Source organism: Sycon ciliatum, chromosome 13, assembly GCF_964019385.1.
Source record: "Sycon ciliatum chromosome 13, ocSycCili1.1, whole genome shotgun sequence".
In the NCBI taxonomy this organism is placed as follows: domain Eukaryota; kingdom Metazoa; phylum Porifera; class Calcarea; order Leucosolenida; family Sycettidae; genus Sycon; species Sycon ciliatum.
In genome coordinates this window covers 13,198,231-13,215,847 of record NC_088655.1, presented here as the reverse complement: position 1 = coordinate 13,215,847, position 17,617 = coordinate 13,198,231, and the positions used below count along the sequence as shown (strand labels likewise).

The 17,617-nt window shown below is 48.2% G+C and overlaps 1 protein-coding gene across 1 annotated transcript; it reads left to right on the top strand.

Moving 5' to 3' along the window:
- The first annotated feature begins 5,329 nt into the window (after window positions 1–5,329).
- Window positions 5,330–8,620, top strand: LOC135829747 (glycogen synthase kinase-3 beta-like). Its single transcript, XM_065342136.1, has one exon. The coding sequence runs from the start codon at window positions 5,810–5,812 to the stop codon at window positions 7,001–7,003; it is 1,194 nt and encodes a 397-aa protein (XP_065198208.1). The 5' UTR covers window positions 5,330–5,809; the 3' UTR covers window positions 7,004–8,620.
- Window positions 8,621–17,617: the final 8,997 nt, after the last annotated feature.

Below are 17,617 nucleotides of genomic sequence, written 5' to 3'. Positions count from 1 at the left end.
GTAACATGTTGTCCTTTTCCTTTCTTTATTTTGGTGCGTGTTTTTGGCCGTGACCATGGTGACAGCTGAGACCTCAGGTCGGCAGAGTCATCAATGCCCGGCGCGCCCCACCAAGGCCAGGGCACCATCACTGCTGCGTCTCGCCCCTCTCGGTGCAGCGCCTGGCGCCTGCTCATTACTACATAATTGTAGTACTACCGGTACATGTATCTCCCATCCGTACCTGCTTTTTCTGCCCTCTGCTCTATACTCTTCTAAGTCGTCTCCTTGTGAGAAGGCACCATACCATTGCCTGTTTGGTTGAACGACTATAAAAATAATAAAAGCACAATAACAACAACAAATCCGCAATTTTCTGCAAATAATTCCGCGAATTCCTGGCAAGTAATTAGTTCCGCATCTTTCGCGGCATTTTTTTTTGCTGTTTTCTGCCGCAATTTATTGCGCAAGTTGTCCGCAGGGAGTCGTAAAAGCTTTTAGTAGCCTTTTACGACTCCCTGGTTGTCCGCCTACTCCCGCAGGCGCAGGGCCAGTCTACATGATTGTGCTGGACTTTCTGGCTCAAGCCAAGGATCTAGGAGCATGTTTGCTCCTGCCGTGCCTGAGTCCCCTGCTGTGCTAGTGCCAGTAGTGGTGGGCCTGGTGGCGGAGGTTGGTTGGTTTTTATTTCACTTCGCACATTCAAACGGGATGACGACCCAATAAAATGACGGCGAAGGCTTAGCCTAGAAGTGGCTATGGAAGAACATAGTAAAAGCTATGGAAGCACATAGTAAGAGAATAGGATACTAATAACTGCGGGTAAACGGGGGGAGAGAGAGAGAATACGATGTATCTGCGATACTACGTGCGGGTTACTGAACTGCACGGGGAGGGAGAGCAGAGCAATCAGCAGCAACTCGAACTACTCCCTACAGGCGTATGGTACACATGCATGCTTAAACTCAGGTAGCCGGGTAATTGTGCGGACCTCACCAGGGAGAGCGTTCCACAGCAGAGCACCAGCAACAGAAAATCTCCGCTGACCGCGGCGGCTGCGGTTTGCCTGGCTTAGTAGGCCATTTGACTGCTGATGGCGGGTAGGGGTGCCTTGTGCCGGGGTCAGAAGCTGGGCGAGCACAGGGCTGGTGCGGGCGTTGATGCACCGCCAGATGGTGATCAATTTTTCTGCCTGTAGAGCTCGCTGACACGGTACAGGGAGTGAGCAGTGAGCAGCGGCTGCATGGCTGTCCGGGGCGGGTTTCCATCGATACAGCGGATGGCTCTGTTTTGCGTGGTTTGCAGTCGTTTCAGTTGACCCTCTCGCATTGCGGCTGAAAAACAGCAGGAGCCATAAAGCAGGTCGGGCATTATGACCGCCTTCACATACACCTGACGAGAGCGTCTTGATAGGCTTCGGCGTGCCCGCCACAAGGCGCCAATTTTCTTGGCAACCTTGGTGACCACATAGTTTACATGGGTGTCCCAATCTAGGCGATTGTCAAGGTGAACGCCGAGGTAGCGCGCAGAAGACGCTGAGGGGAGGAGACAGTCGCCGCTTTTGACTGTTAGTGTTACTTCCTGTACATGCTGCTGGGGAGAGATAGTCAGAACCAGGCTCTTGGTGGCGTTCAAGATAAGGCCTCCGGACTTCAGCCAACCGGCCAGAGCAGTTGCCGCTGTGGTGAGGGTTCTGGACGCTTCCGCCGCTGAGGCCTGGGAGTCGTACAGGGCTATGTCATCTGCAAATTGTACACTTGGCACAGGCGAGGAAACCAAAGGGACATCGCGTGTGTATATACTGAAGAGGACAGGGCCGAGAACAGAGCCTTGGGGCACTCCGCAGGTGCAAGCCAGAGCAGGGCTGGTTGAAGGCGAGATGAGGATCTGCTGCTTGCGGCCGGACAAGTAGTCGACGAACCAACTAAGGGCTTTTCCAGAAATTCCAACCGCAAGGAGGTCTTGAATTAACTTGTCGTGGTGCACTTTACCAAAAGCCTTCGACATGTCTAATAGGCACAGCCCTGTGGTCTTGCCACTGTCTCTCGCCTTCTGCAGATTATCAGTCAGCACACAGAGGGCGTCTTCCGTGGAACATTTCTTGCGGAAGGAAAATTGTGTTTCGGGTAATGCCTGGGTCAAGTCCAAATGACGAACTGGTGTTGCACTACCCTCTCCAGCAACTTGGAGGCACGCATCCAGTGAACAGTGATCCTACTGAGTCTGTATAATCATTGCTGTATCTGATGATTCGTTTACATGTATGTAATTGTGTTGATTCTTCACAAATGTGATATTTTGCCCGTACAAGAGGCTCAAGGAGTTCATTCCTAAACAAAAACATATACTTTCCTATTCGTTCTAAATTGAACGAAAGATCTGAAGCACCCATGGCCCAGCGTGGTACTGGCTGGCATAAAGCTGTCCAAGTGTCCTGTTTCGGAACACAGAGTGATCGCACCCGTGGAGCTGTCCAGAACCTATTACAAGTACAATCATGTACCCTTCTGGCCCGGTCCTTCTGGACCGTTCTAGTAGAGGTACAATCCAGTTCATTGGTGCCATTCTCTGGAACAAGCTAACGGCAGGCATTGGCGGAAAATGCTCGAAAAGGTGGCAGATTCTGCTCGAAAAGCAGTGAAATATTAATTGGCAGAACCATACAAACCTTATGGCGGGCAATTCCTCGAATTCTGCTCCATTTCTTTATCCACATATCAAACATGCATGAAACTTACCAGAAAAAGTACCGAATTATGCCAATTTTTCTGCCGGCATTATCCACAAAGGCCTAGCTCACGCCCATGTTGCGCTGTGAACCTTGTCACGCCCATTTTCAGTGCTCTCTCGAAAGCGTCGAAGAATTCAAAGTAGGTCACTTTTTTATCTGTTCACCAATGGTCAATCCTTTCTAATTTTGTGTAAGATTTTATCTGATCAAACCCTATCCTATTGGTACCTACATACATGTACATGTACATGTAATGTTTTACAAGGATGTTAGGAAATGAACTTCTCGACAGCAAATCGGTCAGTTTTTTTTTCTTCTACAAAATCCACATATCTCCAGACACTGGGGTGAATGATGGAGTGTGGTGAGTTACATTTCGTGTTTTCGGTTTTTCAACAGGGTTTTTTTCCCCGCAGCTCTATCTGTAACATATTCAGTTACCTTCGGTGACTTCTTTCACTTGTGATTTTCTCCTCCCCTCCCCATTACTGAAATATAAAATTTGTCATGTCGCTTGCATGTACATGTATAAAAGGAGGCGCCATCGCCTGTTTGTGTTGCGACTATAAAAAAAATTCCACAACATTGATGTGTTACATGTATGCCTATGGGGTACTGCTGCCTGGGTGGCAAGTCGCATAAGCATGAGCTGATTGAGCTCGGTGACGACGGTGTCGGATGAGTGCACGCATCAGTCATCTTTTCCGTTTGATCGTGAATTCGTGATCCGTTGTCCGAGTCGAGACGTGAAAAGTGAAACTAAAGTGTCGATATCTTAGACACCTTTTGTCAAAAGGCGTTCTCGGCAGGACGCACGCAGGACATTTTCTCCCAAATCTGGACGGTTGGACACTCTGCATCAAGCTCCTCGTCTTTGTCCGTCATTGTCTGTTCTCCCGAGCTACATGTACATGACTTGTAGCTAGGGGTGTTAGGGAAGGCCTCTTTTACGGGCGAAGCAAAGCACAATCATCACCATGTATCAGTACAGTGAGTAGTTAAACCCAACACGAATGAAAAATGTGAAATGGAATAAAAACAATATTTGTAAAAAAATAAATAAATAAAAATTCAATATCGAACACGAATCAATTCTGGGTTTTAATATTTTTGTTATAAAATACACAGTAGTACATGTCAAACAAGTAACGTAGTTGCGTGATGTCTGCGGCCTTCATCCTATTCATATGATAGGAACGAGAAAATCAATTCTGGGTTTTCAAATAAAATAAAATAAAAATAAAAATATGTAGCTAGGGGTGTGCGGATAATGCTCGAAAAGGTGGCAGATTCTGCTCGAAAAGCAGTGAAATTGGCAGAACCATACAAACCTTATGGCGGGTAGGCCTTGGCGGATAATGCTCGAAAAGGTGGCAGATTCTGCTTTTTTTGCACCGAAATTGGCAGAACCATACAAACCTTATGGCGGGCAATTCCTCGAATTCTGCTCCATTTCTTTATCCACATACCAAACATGCATGAAACTTACCAGATAAAGTACCGAATTCTGCCAATTTTTCTGCCGGCATTATCCGCCAAGCCCTAATGGCGGGCAATTCCTCGAATTCTGCTCCATTTCTTTATCCACATACCAAACATGCATGAAACTTACCAGAAAAAGTACCGAAATCTGCCAATTTTTCTGCCGGCAATTATCCGCATATGTCTACTTGTAGCTCCCTCTTCACCAGCTTCTTCCTGAGGGTAACTCCATGGTGACCGCACTCGGGGAGCAGCACATCACCTTTAGGCTTTACTTCTACAACAGTACAAGTACAAGGCGCAGGTACTACATGTATGTACCATTTTTGCTGGCGCTGAGGCCCTGAAGTATTTGTGGCGCTTTTAAAATTCGGCGCTACCGGTTCGTTCAACTTCCCTAGGCGCTGAAACGGTTGCGCTCACCTGGTTGGAATTATTTGCGCTGACCTACTAACTGTAACTAAACTAAGTAACACTAACAGTTAGTTACTTGACGCGGTGCCTTTGATACGTGTTGATAGCCTCTACTTACATCATCACAAAAGCGTACTTCAGTCTCAGAATCTACAGTGCTGACAACTGAAATCCGACCCCCTGAGCGGTGCGCCGCTCACATCGCAAAGAATGTGAACCCACCGCTCCAGGGGGTCGGATTTCAGCTGCCAGCACTGTACGTGTACACGTGTACCAGTACTACCCCTGGATCATAGTGGATGTACAGAGTCAGTGCAGTGTAGTCTGTAGACCAACGCTGCGAGCTGCGAGACCGCAAGAATCAGTGCATGCTGCAGCTCAGTCGAGCACGAAAATCACGGGTCACTTGCCACCAGTGCATGCAGTCCGTAGTCTGTAGATCTACACTACCGTTTGAACTTGAAGCGAGAGCTCCCTAATACTTATACTTATACTAGTAATAGTACTACTACTACTCAGTGTAGGCTTGTAGCGTGATCTTCAAAAGTCACACCTCACCTAGCTTTGCAGGTACTGACCTGGCTGCAGTGTATTGTAGTGTAGCTGAGAGAGTGAGAATGGGAGTGTGGTTGTGTCACTGTACTGTGTGCTGTGAGTAGCATTAGCAGACACACATACAATTACAAGCAGAGCCACTGGTACTGGCACTAGCGGAGTAGCGCTAGCGCTAGCAGTACCGCATAGTAGAAGTGACACTATTTTCACGCACCAGCTATAAAAAAAGTGAAACTCAGAAGTCGTTTTTACAAGTCCTTGTCCATACACTCACTGTTTCAGTGTTTGGCCGATATGGAATATAATAGATCGGCTGCCTATGGGATCTTCGGTCCTGGCTGATTCTCTGGCTCAGACGCTCTAGCAGGTGGATGGTGCGCGACGGCAGTGTTCTCCTTTGTGTCTGTGCTGTGTGTTGAGGCGCGCGTGTGCGAAGGGCACGCGCCTGCATCGCTTCTATTGTCGTCGAAAACATTTGTTTTGTTGCTGGGAAGACTCGTGAAAAGACATCGGTGCTTGAGCAGACGTTGCACTGTCCGATTGTACCTTCAATAGGACTTCGCCTATTGAACACTGATTGCTAGTGACGGGGGGCCCCAGTCAGCTTCCTCGGTGAAGCCAGTGGCGTTGCAGAAGCCACTGTCGGGCATGTCGTCCAACAGAAGACCCAGGGTTCCTTCACTCGTTGACCCAAGCAAAGATGGATCATCGGGAGGCTCCGCGGCGGCTGGCGCGTCCGCACAGCGTACAGTCCAAAGAGAGCGAGGAAGCGCGCAAGTGATCGAGGTGACGGCAACCTCGGGAAGTCTGCCCGACCAGAAATACAAGATCAGCTATAGCGACCTGACGGTGGTGGGAAAGGGCAGCTTCGGCGTGGTGTACTCGGCGCGCCTGCACCTGGAAGGCACAAAAGGCGAAAAAATCGCGATTAAAAAGGTGTTGCAGGATCGGCGATTTAAGAACAGGGAGTTGCAAATCATGCGTACGCTGGAGCACTGCAATGTGGTCAAGCTCAAGTGTTTCTTCTACACTGGAACAGAGAAAGATGAGCTCTTTCTCAATCTGGTTCTGGAGTTTGTCCCCGAGACCGTGTATCGTGTCTCTCGGCACTACAACAAGTCGCGACAAAGCGTCCCGTTTCTATACGTACGCCTGTACGTCTACCAGCTGTTCCGCTCGCTGGCCTACATCCACTCCATGGGGATATGTCACAGAGATATCAAGCCGCAGAATCTTCTCGTCGACCCAGAGTCGGGTATCTTGAAGCTGTGCGACTTCGGCAGTGCTAAGCAACTGGTCGCAGGTGAGCCGAACGTATCGTACATCTGCTCTCGCTACTATCGCGCACCGGAGCTGATATTCGGAGCAACAAACTACACGTCCGATATTGACGTGTGGTCAGCCGGCTGTGTGCTGGCCGAGCTTCTGCTAGGGCAGCCCATCTTCCCGGGCAGCAGCGGTGTGGATCAACTCGTGGAGATCATCAAAGTGCTGGGAACGCCCAGCCGCGATCAGATCGACCAGATGAACTCCAACTACACCGAGTTCAAATTCCCGTCGGTCAGAGCGCACCCTTGGCCCAAGGTCTTCCGTCCCAGAACGCCACCGGAGGCCATTGACCTCGCTTCGAGGATCCTAGAATACGTGCCGAAGAGGAGGCTGAAGCCACTGGAAGCATGCGCCCATAGCTTCTTCAGTGAGCTACGCGATCCAAACACACGCTTGCCATCCGGGATGCCCCTGCCACCGTTGTTCAACTTTACATCTCGAGAGCGCTTAATAGCACCGGAGCTGAATGCCCAGCTTATACCTGCTCATGCTGCTTCACAGAATGATCCTTGAGTAATGAACGCGCAGATAATCAATGACCAGACAAGTTCCAATTTGCCTCGCACAGCAGCCTTGCAGGGTATCAGCATCCAGCTTGAAGGCCACTAGTATTTGACTACGTGGAATGGACCAGACATGACGGCACCTGGAGTGACGACTGATTGTAGTGTTTCGATACGTACCTGGACACTCCGACTCCTGACTTTGTGCATAATGTACTTGGACAGTAGATGCTTGATACGGTTGATGGCTTGCCACCATGTTAAGTGCTGGGCAAGGACCTTTAAAAGCAGTGATGTGCGTGCGACCAAGCATTTCTAAGTGACAAGGCGATATACTGGCCGACTTCTCAGCTCTGCAATACATGCTACGGCTTCTCAGCTCTGCAATACATGCCACGACTTGAGACGACTATTGGTCCCGTATTTGTTCATAAACAGTGCGGGTTCCCGCGTGCATGTGGTTGTGTATGTGCGTGCGTGCATGCGTGTAAATATGCGTGCTTGTTTGTTTGTGTGTGTGCGTGCGTGTGTGTTGCTACGTGCGTGTACGTGTGCTGCTATGTGCGTGTGCTGCTATGTGCGTGTGCTGCTATGTGCGTGTGCTGCTATGTGCGTGTGCTGCTATGTGCGTGTGCTGCTATGTGCGTGTGCTGCTATGTGCGTGTGCTGCTGTGTGCTGCTGTGTGCGTGTGCTGCTGTGTGCGTGTACCGCTATGTGCGTGTACCGCTATGTGCGTGTAATGGTGTGTGCGTGTTATATTATATATATAGTGAATGGCAACGTTTGTGCATGTTACGGATATTGTATAGAAATTTGCGGACTTGTGTACGACTAGCGACGCCCTGCTCCTAGATAACCAATGCCTCAGCTACCTTCTCTCCCATCACGTCCAGCCGTGTACATACATTGACCAGACTAATCACTCCACAGACTCGAGACTGGCCATGCGCTGTTGAACCGCTCCCAGTGACAGAATCGCCTGTGGCGTGGCCATCCAAAACCGTAGTCACTCCCTGTACATGTCCGTGCATAGCCCTGTTCTTGTGTAACGTTATGCAATACTAGTAGCGCTGCTTGAGCTCTGCACCTCAATGTATCCGCAGTACCAGCTGCAGCAGCGGTGGGAACACTGTGTACCACTGCCGACGCTCACAAAGTCACCGTGTCGCTAATAATCATCTCCCTGCTCCTCCACGCTTATTGTAAGTCTATATAAACACAGCTACAATCAGTGCTATATAGTCCCATGTGCATAGCATGCATGCTGTTCTTTTACGCACTTTCATCTCTTTCCAGGCACCTACCTAGCAAAAATCATGTTAAAGTATCTTCTCACAACGAACGCGTGTATAGTCTAGAATGCTGCTGCTGATCGTGCGCCTGATGAGTCTTGCTATTTCTCTCTGCTGTGCCACGTGAATGATCTCGCTTCGTTTCTTCTTCTATTTTTAAAGATTGTCCCGTTGTCCATGTCTTCTCCGTATGCAGTGCTGCCGCAGTCGTATGAGGTGCCCCCTGCTGCTGCTGCGACGGCCGCCGCTCTTTGTATATATATATATTCTTTATCATCACCCGTTTCTGTCCATATCGGCAGCTGTAGAGACGTATCTGGTATAGAAACCTCAACTGGTTGCTGACTCTCCTCTGTGTGCTGACTCTACTCTGTGTGCTGGATCTTGGTGAACATCTTCATTTAAAATAAATTGAAGATTTTGACCAGAAATTTTCTGGTCTGGTAACTTACAAGTACAATTCGTGTACTTGTACTTCAGACATTTCCCGTTTGCATCGTTCGAGCCCTCAAGCCAATGAACAAGCCTGTACAATGGACATGTACTATCCCATTCGGATACTCCTGGCTGCTGCTGTTGCAACTTTTTGTTGTGCTGTCCACGGCTGAACAAACCGTGCTTACTGTCACACCTGTATACACACATACATGTTTTCTGATGGTCGCTGAAGTTAGTGCGTGAAGCTCAGAGTTAAAACACCTTTTCCGTCCTCTTGAACTAGCTCTGTCTCTCTCTTGAACTAGCTCTGTCTCTCTCTTGAACATCTCTGTTTTACTCACATACATGAATATATACAATCACTGGCTGCGTTTTTGAACTACATGTGTTTTCGCTGTCTATGTCCTCATTCGTTCTCGTTTCTCTTCGTGTTCGTGTTCGATGCCTGTGACCTCATTTCTCTTTGCTTTCTTGTACTGCTGAGAAACCATTGCTGGCTTGTATTCGTGGATCCCTATGTTGCATGGGACACGCGTACTCATCCGGCGGATATGTGACCAACAAGGGCCGTAGCAACAGTGTGTACGTGTCTGTGTACATGTGTGTGTGTGTGTGTGTGTGTGTGCACATGTGTGTCACTGTGCGTGTGTGTGGTGTGTGTGTTTGTGTGTGTGTGTGTGTGTGTCACTGTGTGTGTGGTGTGTGTGTGTGCACATGCGTGTGTGTGCGTGTGTGGTGCGCGCGTGTGTGTGTGTGCACATGTGTGTGTGTGTGTGTGTGTGTGTGTGTGTGTGTGTGTGTGTGTGAGAGAGAGAGAGAGGGTTTCATGGCTGGCTAATCTGCAGACTCTGTTGTCTGATTATTAGTCTGTAATACATGTACTAGTAATAGCACTGAAACTCCAGACGGTAACAACAATAATACATGTCTAATAATTATACTATGATCGTTATCTCCAATGTCATACAATCATGTACAGTAAAACCTGTCAAGGCGACCACTCGTATAAGGCGACCACCTGTCCTAGAAGACCACTGAAACCATGACCAAGTGATGCTATTTCCATTCAATTGACCCTGTATAAGGAGACCACCTGGTAACAGAGACCACGCTTTGAAGGTCCCATGAGCGGTCGCCTTAGACAGGTTCCACTGTACTAGTGGTATAGTAATTATAGTAATATTAGGCCAAGTAAAAAAAAAAGCTAGATGATCGTCCCCGTCCGCCCCAGTTTTTGTCAGCGCCCCAAGAAATATTTTATTTTTTAAATCGTGAGTTTTTGCCGAAATCGTTGGTTTTTTACCGATCGCGGATGCAGGAAACATGTGCACGCTTTGTTTAATACTTTCTTTACTATATGGACCACATACTACTAGTATATCACAACGTCAGTATCGATCTGCTGAAGAAAGAAAAAGAAAAAAAGAAAAAAAAAGAAAAAAAGAGAAAAAAACCTTAATGTTGTTGTGTACACTGTGTGCATGAGAGGGTAAAAAGTAAAAAAATAAAAATAAAATCCTCCCGCCCTCCCCGATTTTTCCAAAAAAAAGGACGATCATCTAGTAATTTTTTTTACTCGGCCTTACAATAATATTATAAAGCCGGTTCTGCCGATAGTGAGTAAAACAACTAAGCGCGCTGTGGTGTTGAATCTCACTCAGGCATGGTTGGCTAGTGCAGTTGTGGCTTGTGCATTACTAGTACTAGAGTAGAGAGTCAACTGTATCACTGAGTTATCAGGTTATGGGGAGCCGACACTACGTAGCACGCTGCTGTACAAACTCAGCTCACACTAATCTCACTGCATGCATCCTTCAACTGCATCATGATTCATGTTGTCACGCGGCTAAGGAAGTCTTGGGCCATGGCCCGGGCCGGGGTTAGTGTTGTTGCTGTCGTCATCGTCGTCGCTGTTGTTGTTTATGTTGTTTATAGATATTCAAACGGGCAGACTCAGTTCAGGCAGAAAGAAGGGTAGATGGCGGGCGGGGGGAGGGGGGCTTGCCAAAGTGGTCACATCATCCGTAACACTACTATACAGCAGTAGGTCTACAACGCCCTACTACCAGACTACTGTACAGTAATACTACAAGTCATGTACATGTAGAGTATACAGTGAAACCTGTCTAAGACGACCGCTCAAGGGACCTTCAAAATATGGTCTCTGTTACCAGGTGGTCTCCTTATCCAGGGACATTTGACTGGAAATAGCATCCCTTGGTTCTGGTTTCAGTGGTCTCCTTGGACAGGTGGTCGCTTTATCCGAGTGGTCGCCTTTGCAGGTTTTACTGTAGTCCCACAAGGCACAAAGGCAGAAGAGAACAGAGACAGCCAGGTCATTGTTGTAACGCTGCGTTTTTTGTTTTGTTTCTTTTTTTATTTATTTATTATTTCGGCCAGTCGGCTACTAATAGTAATACTATCATTTTCGTCTTGGGGGTTAGACAAGGGGAAGTAGCCATGTAGGGGCGTTAACCCGCCTTTCGGCACCGGGAGTTGCAGCTCGCCCGACTTGACTCTACTGAGTGCAGAGGACCCACACCTTGATCTGGTGAGCTGCGTCGTGGGGATTTTGCAGTCAGATGTGCGACTGCGGGGCTCGAACCCGCGACCTCTCGGGTCGCAGGCAAGTGCAGTACCCCATGTACTCCTTGGGAGCCCCTTCATGCACATAGCAAAGCTAAGGCAATCCTCAGACACCTGCCGGCTGCCTCTGTTCTCTTCTGCCTTTGTGGTAATGCTCCATCCTTGTGGTGTTGAGCACTCTAGCCTTTGTCTAGGCAATCTGGGAACTCTCGCTATTGTTACACTATAGTCTATGTTCTAGTCAGTTACACCTGTCAAGGCGACCACTCTGAAAAGGTAACCACCTGCTCCAGAGGGCCACCGCAATTACAAAGTGACACCAGGACTGCAAGTGCAAGACTCTTGCCGTCTTGGAAAGTTGGAGTCATCATTGCCGGCATTTATTGGTCACTGGAGACTGACTCACTGTACACAGCGACCACCCTAGGAGTTGAGCGGTCGGCACATGCACAGACCTTGATAGACACACTGTGGTTACAGTCTTTAGTATTACCCCCGTGACTGCTGGTGTTAGACTTGGAGTTGAGCGGTCGGCATAGACACACCGTACAACAACGTCAACAACGACACGTCCATGTAGTTACAGTCATCATGGTCATTACTATCATTACAGAACCATGACACTGCTGTTTGCTGTACTACAAAATAGTAGTACTAAAATATCTACATGTACATCATGTACATCATGTACATACAGTGCTGTAGTTACGCATGATTGATTGTGACGTTCACGGTTCAGCCATTGACACCATGATTGTTCCATGCTGTATCTCTTTAGAGTGACTAAAAACAAACAAAAAACTGTGACTACATTAACAATAATAATTATAATATTATGTTGTTGGTTTGACAGCATGTAGGATACCGTGTTCGGAAACAGTGACCTTTCTACAACCATCCATTGGCATTGCCATTGGTAGAGTCCCAGTAGTGTTGAGACCATCTGAACCGTATACGCGTATGGGTCTTAGACCTTGTTCTGACCCTCTTTACTCCAGGGCCCAGGGGAGTTTTTGTAGACTTCTCCTAACGTCAGTCGTGTATTCTGTGATCGCTCCTGGATGTCTTCTTGATATTCATAAAATATCTAATGCCATGTACAATGATATTGGTAGGCACTTGGCAGTGGCATTACTGCCGTTAGGATATTTACTATTATTTTAGAGACTCACCTCCCACACATCATGTGCTAGTTTTGCAAATCATCAGTGATTCTGAGAGTGAGCACTTCACAGTCATGTATGCTTGGACCCCATCCCTCCCCATACTAGCCATAGTCGCCACCACGGGACATTCTTTTTCATCACCTCACGCATGGCAACTATTTCTTCCCGTTGTGATGTCACACGGTCACCCGAAGCCATGCTGCTTGCCGTTGTCGGCTCGCCTCCACTACACAGGCAGCATACTGTGAAACTATCTACCGCCTGCTCTACAAAAGTACAATACAATAATTGTATTGTCATGTCGTCGGCTTCAGAGTTCGGCCTGGCAGTCGTTCCCTAATGTTTTTTTTCCCTAGCCACTTCCATGAAAGATCAGTAACCAGTACGGTACTAACCACCTCTTTCCCTCTGCTCTACTCTACTCTTCTCGAGGCCTCCCTCACGATCGCCGCCATTCGTGAACAGATGTAACAACGTGCGTGAACTGGTTGTACTCAACTTGTTTTATTCAAAGACCCACATTTAAGTGAATAATATCAAGAAGGTACAAGAGAGGAGCTAGAGAGAAAAGGGAAAACAAGGAGGAGTCCAGGTGGAAAAGGAAACGTCACTTTGAAAGATTAGAACATTGAAAGGATCAGTCACGCAATACGGTTAATTCACATCGTCGATCGGACCCTCTACATGACATTGTACTATTGGAGTATGGTGATAAACACAGCCCAGAAACCTGTTTTGTTGAACCGCCATCATCCTTCAAGGATCAAGGCGCAGATGCAAGGAAAGAATGTGTTCAATCTTCTTCTGCACACGTAGAAATAGGTTTGGGCATTTTCGATGATTTAGAATGTACGTCGCGTGAATATGACAATGTGACAGAGGCAGCCACAATTTACTGATTACTGTGCATTGATCTAGCTATATACACTGCAAGTGCACTGTAAATATTGTGTTACATGCATGTAGTTGTGAAGGGAGACAGTATACATGTACATTCACCAATGACACACCTGTCAGACAGCAGGTTAGGGCTAGTCAAAGTTATGAAGGCACAATATGCGATAAAAGGCACAATTTTGCGATGTACTTGAGTTTGTGAATATATAGTGGACTTTGTGTTCACACATACTCTACCAAATTGCCATGCACACCATTGTAACACACACACACACACACACACACACACACACACACACACTTGAGCCTGGGGAGCATGATTGCTGTCAGCCAGTGTTGCTTTCAAATGCGTATTCTCGTCAGGAGTGATGTGAAACACATACTGGTAAATATCAATCTCTAAAAAATGCATCCTAAATAAAACGCTCAAGCACTGAGTCTAGTCAGAGTGATAAGACAATAAATTGAAGGAATTTCTCAACAAAAACTCAGTGTACCGCTGTGATCAAGCCGTGGCAATAACTATAGTAGAGTTCTTGGTGGACAGCGATTACCATAAAGAAATGGTGAGATACTACAGTAGTACCCTCTACTGACACAATGCAACCACGTTGTCCAGTACATGTTCGAATCAAAAATACTTTCGTACATTCGTGACCATTTCAATTTATATTCAAGGGTGACCTCCACAATCCACTGGCTTCAGAGTCGATTTATCATTATAGAACGGCCATTCTTGACAAAATAGTCAGACAAATTTTGCGAAGGATGGCGTTCTACTGTGGAAGGGACTCGCCAAGTCACTTGAACCAATTCAACGAAAATACAAAATACTCAGGTTTTACACATTCACGTACCCGTCTGTTCCGTCCCCCATTCCTTCCAAGACATCCACATAGACTCCAACGCTTTTATTCTACTCTTTTTCCGAAGCCGACCATGGGCATGGGCAGTGCCTGCTGGAAGGGACATCCCAACACTTCTCTGACAGGTGACAATTTCCACAAGTAAAAAATGCACCTCAAAAAAAGTAGCCAAGTGAAGGAGTGAAAAAAAAGAAGAAAAAAGCTCACACTCTAGACTCGAGTACGAGAGTTTCGTACTCAGGCCATCTGCTCGAGCTGGACCCTTCGAAACTGGAGGGCGCTACAAGCTCGCTACGCCAACTCTGCATGTCTTTTCTCGAACGTAGGATGCGCGAGAACCTGCGCAAAAGACGAGTTTAGAAATAGGCGCGAGCCACCTTAAATGTTTTTGTCTTTTGGCTAGTTGTTGAAACTTATCTGGACTCAGTATTTCGGGTGTTTTCTCTGAGGGGAGGGCCATGTCCCATCGGCCTTGGCTTTCTCCTCCATGGTCGAATGGCCGTGGCTGTGTCGGCGACGACGAGGACCGCTGGGTATCCAATCCGCATCGTCAGAGGCAACCGTGGTGGCCCCGTCGTCGTGGCCTGCCCCAGTGCCTGTAGGCGGAGGGGTGCCGGACATTGGGGGTGTACTGGGAGCGATTACCTGCAAGCTGGAACTCTCAGCTACCTCAGTTTGGTCGACAGAGGATGGAGTATTGCTCTGTATTTCCTTGGATTCCCCGTCGCTGGTTGTGATCTCAGACGCACTGGCGCTGTTCATTTCAGCGGTTTTCTGTGTTGCATCCTTGCTACTAGTACTAGTAGTAGTACTAGTAGTAGCAGGGGATCCGTCGGGTGCAGTGCTCACCTGTTCGGCCGCCCCGTGCGTACAGTTGAACTGAGCGCGGGCTCCCTGTTGAGCTGTGCTGGCGTACGAGTGTGAACCCTTGGGCTCTGTGCGCGTGCGTGCTGAGCTGGTGGATTGATTTGAGCTCTCGGGCTCCGCGCTGGGGTCCGTGTTTGTACAGCTACTACCTGAACTAGCACTCACAACAGCCTCACTACCTCCTGCATCGGGCGCACTTGTACCCGAGCTCAGTTGTGATCCAGGGAGTGCAGCCGAATTGGTGCTCTGTGTATTTGTGGGTGGTTTGTTCATGGGCCGCTTGCTCGGACACGATCGAGCAAAGTGCTCCCCCATGCAAATCCTGCAGGTGGCCCTCTGGTCCTCGTGACGGACACGAAACTGGTGCTGGTCGGCTGTGCGGACAAATGACGGAACTTGCCGACATCCCTCCTTCAGCTCGATGGTGGCGAATCGCATACCTGTCCCTACAGTAATCCCCGACGGGGTTTGAATTTGACCATGGCGGATGTCTCCCTGGATCTGGCCAAATGCAGCCAAAGCACTGCAGATAACGGTATTCTCGATCCAGATCGGGACATCAAAGATATGGAGTTGTAGTTGTTTGGTGAATGCAGGGCGTACAGAGAAATGGCTGTCGCCGATAAAAAACCCGTGCCCCAGCAGTGCGTCAGTCTGCGTAGCAGATAATAACGTTACCTTTGTGAGGTTGGAATTGGTGATCTGGACGGAGGCGACGTCCGTGTACCCTTGGGTTACAAGGGCCTCGGCTACATCCACTGTCTTGATACCGGCGTGACTGGTGAAAACTACGGTGTTGGCCTTCATGTCTTCTCGGGTAAGTGATTTCCATCGTGGCTCGCCATTTCGGGCAGCAGTACTAATGTTGCGCTCCATGGTTGGGGTCTGGTACCCCGGGTAAGCCTCAATCCGCAGAAATCTAGGGAAAAACTGGGAGCGCCAAAATCTGCTTCCTACTCCTACTCAACTGTTGTTGTTGTTGTAGTGTTGTCGCTACAATTGTTTGGTGTTACTCCTCGTCGAGGTGGTAACAATGTAACTTAATTTGCTCACTATGTTGTTGTCACTATTATTATTTTCCTTCGAGTTTTGTGTCGTGCTAAACTTGATAATTTTCCGCCTTGTCACGAGTGTTGTTATCTAATTATCTTTACGCTATATAAGTTTTAGTCTTTCCAGCTTGAGCCATTCCCTGTATAATCCTTGATGAGAAGGGACCGAAAACGTTTGGATACTTATGACAAGTGCCTTATTATGACTGGATGTGTGTTTGCGTGGATATTTGCGACCCATAACTTACCTTCGTTTTAAAGTATTATCCGCCTCCGACCTCTTTTAAAAAATTATTATTATTATTATTATTATTTATCGTCTCCGTCGTTGTCGTCATCGTCGTCGTCAGCGTCTTCCTCATCTCCCTCCTCCTCTTCATCAACATCAACAGCCATTGGAACGTCAAAGGGAGCATCATCGCAGCAGGCAGTGCCAGCAACGGACGTGCCTTTGGTACGGACATCTACGTCGGCCTCGTCTGGATTGGCAGTAGCGGCAAGGAATGTCAGGTCGGTTTCATTGTCACGTAATTCCAAAGTATGTACTGACCTCGCTCTGGCAACTTGCATACGGCTTTGACTTCCGCGATGGTCTGCCTGCTCAGGTGTCTCATGCAAACGTGCCTCAGCAGTTCGGCGGCAGTCACGGTCTCTACGTTCCAGAGTTCGTTCATGCGTCTCCTGAGATCGTGTCGCAGCAGTTTGTCGACGATTTAGAAGTCTGCGGCAATCAGCCTGTTCTTCAGTTTCCTGTGACCTTGCCCTCTGCATTCGAACCCTGGCTTGTTCGCGTCTGCGGGCAATGGCCTCTTCATCGTCGGACGACGTTATTGATGAGGACCGGCGGCGTCTTTTCCCAGACCGCTGAAGTCCTGGTGAGGGAGGTTCTTCATCGTTGGAAGGAGAAGGAGGGACGTCTGTTACGCCTTCGGGATGCTGGTCAGGGTTGTCCATCACCTGGTGGCGAATGAAGCGGCTCAAAACATGAAAAAGTGCAAAGCGTCGCCTAGGTCAAGTCTTCAAGTTTTTTGTATTTGCAGAGAACGGTTCACGTGGAAAAGGAAGCTGTAGATCTTTTGTATCATTTTTTGGAGATCTTTCTATTTGCAGAGAACGGTTCACGTGGTCCGTGGAAAAGGTAGCTGCACGATGCGCTCTTCACTGCAGATCAGATGCAGAGTGCAGTCAGTGCAGATCTTTTGTATCCTTTTGTTGCAGATGTTTCTATTTGCAGAGAACGGTTCACGTGGTCCGCAGCGCTTGTGCGGCTGCTCGTGCTACCTATGGCCTAGGGTAGGTGGCTACACGATTCGCACGCTTCGCGGCTGCTACTGCTACTCGTACTGATCGTGTCTGCTAGCTACACTGTTCGCACGCTTCGCGTGCTCAGCACGTGGTGGTGGCTACACGATTCGCACGCTTCGCGTGCTCAGTGCTTCTGTTGCTGCTTCCGCTAGCT

Excerpts from the sequence above, each read along its gene's own strand:
- LOC135829747 (XM_065342136.1), top strand. The coding sequence starts at position 5,810 with ATGTCGTCCAACAGAAGACCCAGGGTTCCTTCACTCGTTGACCCAAGC.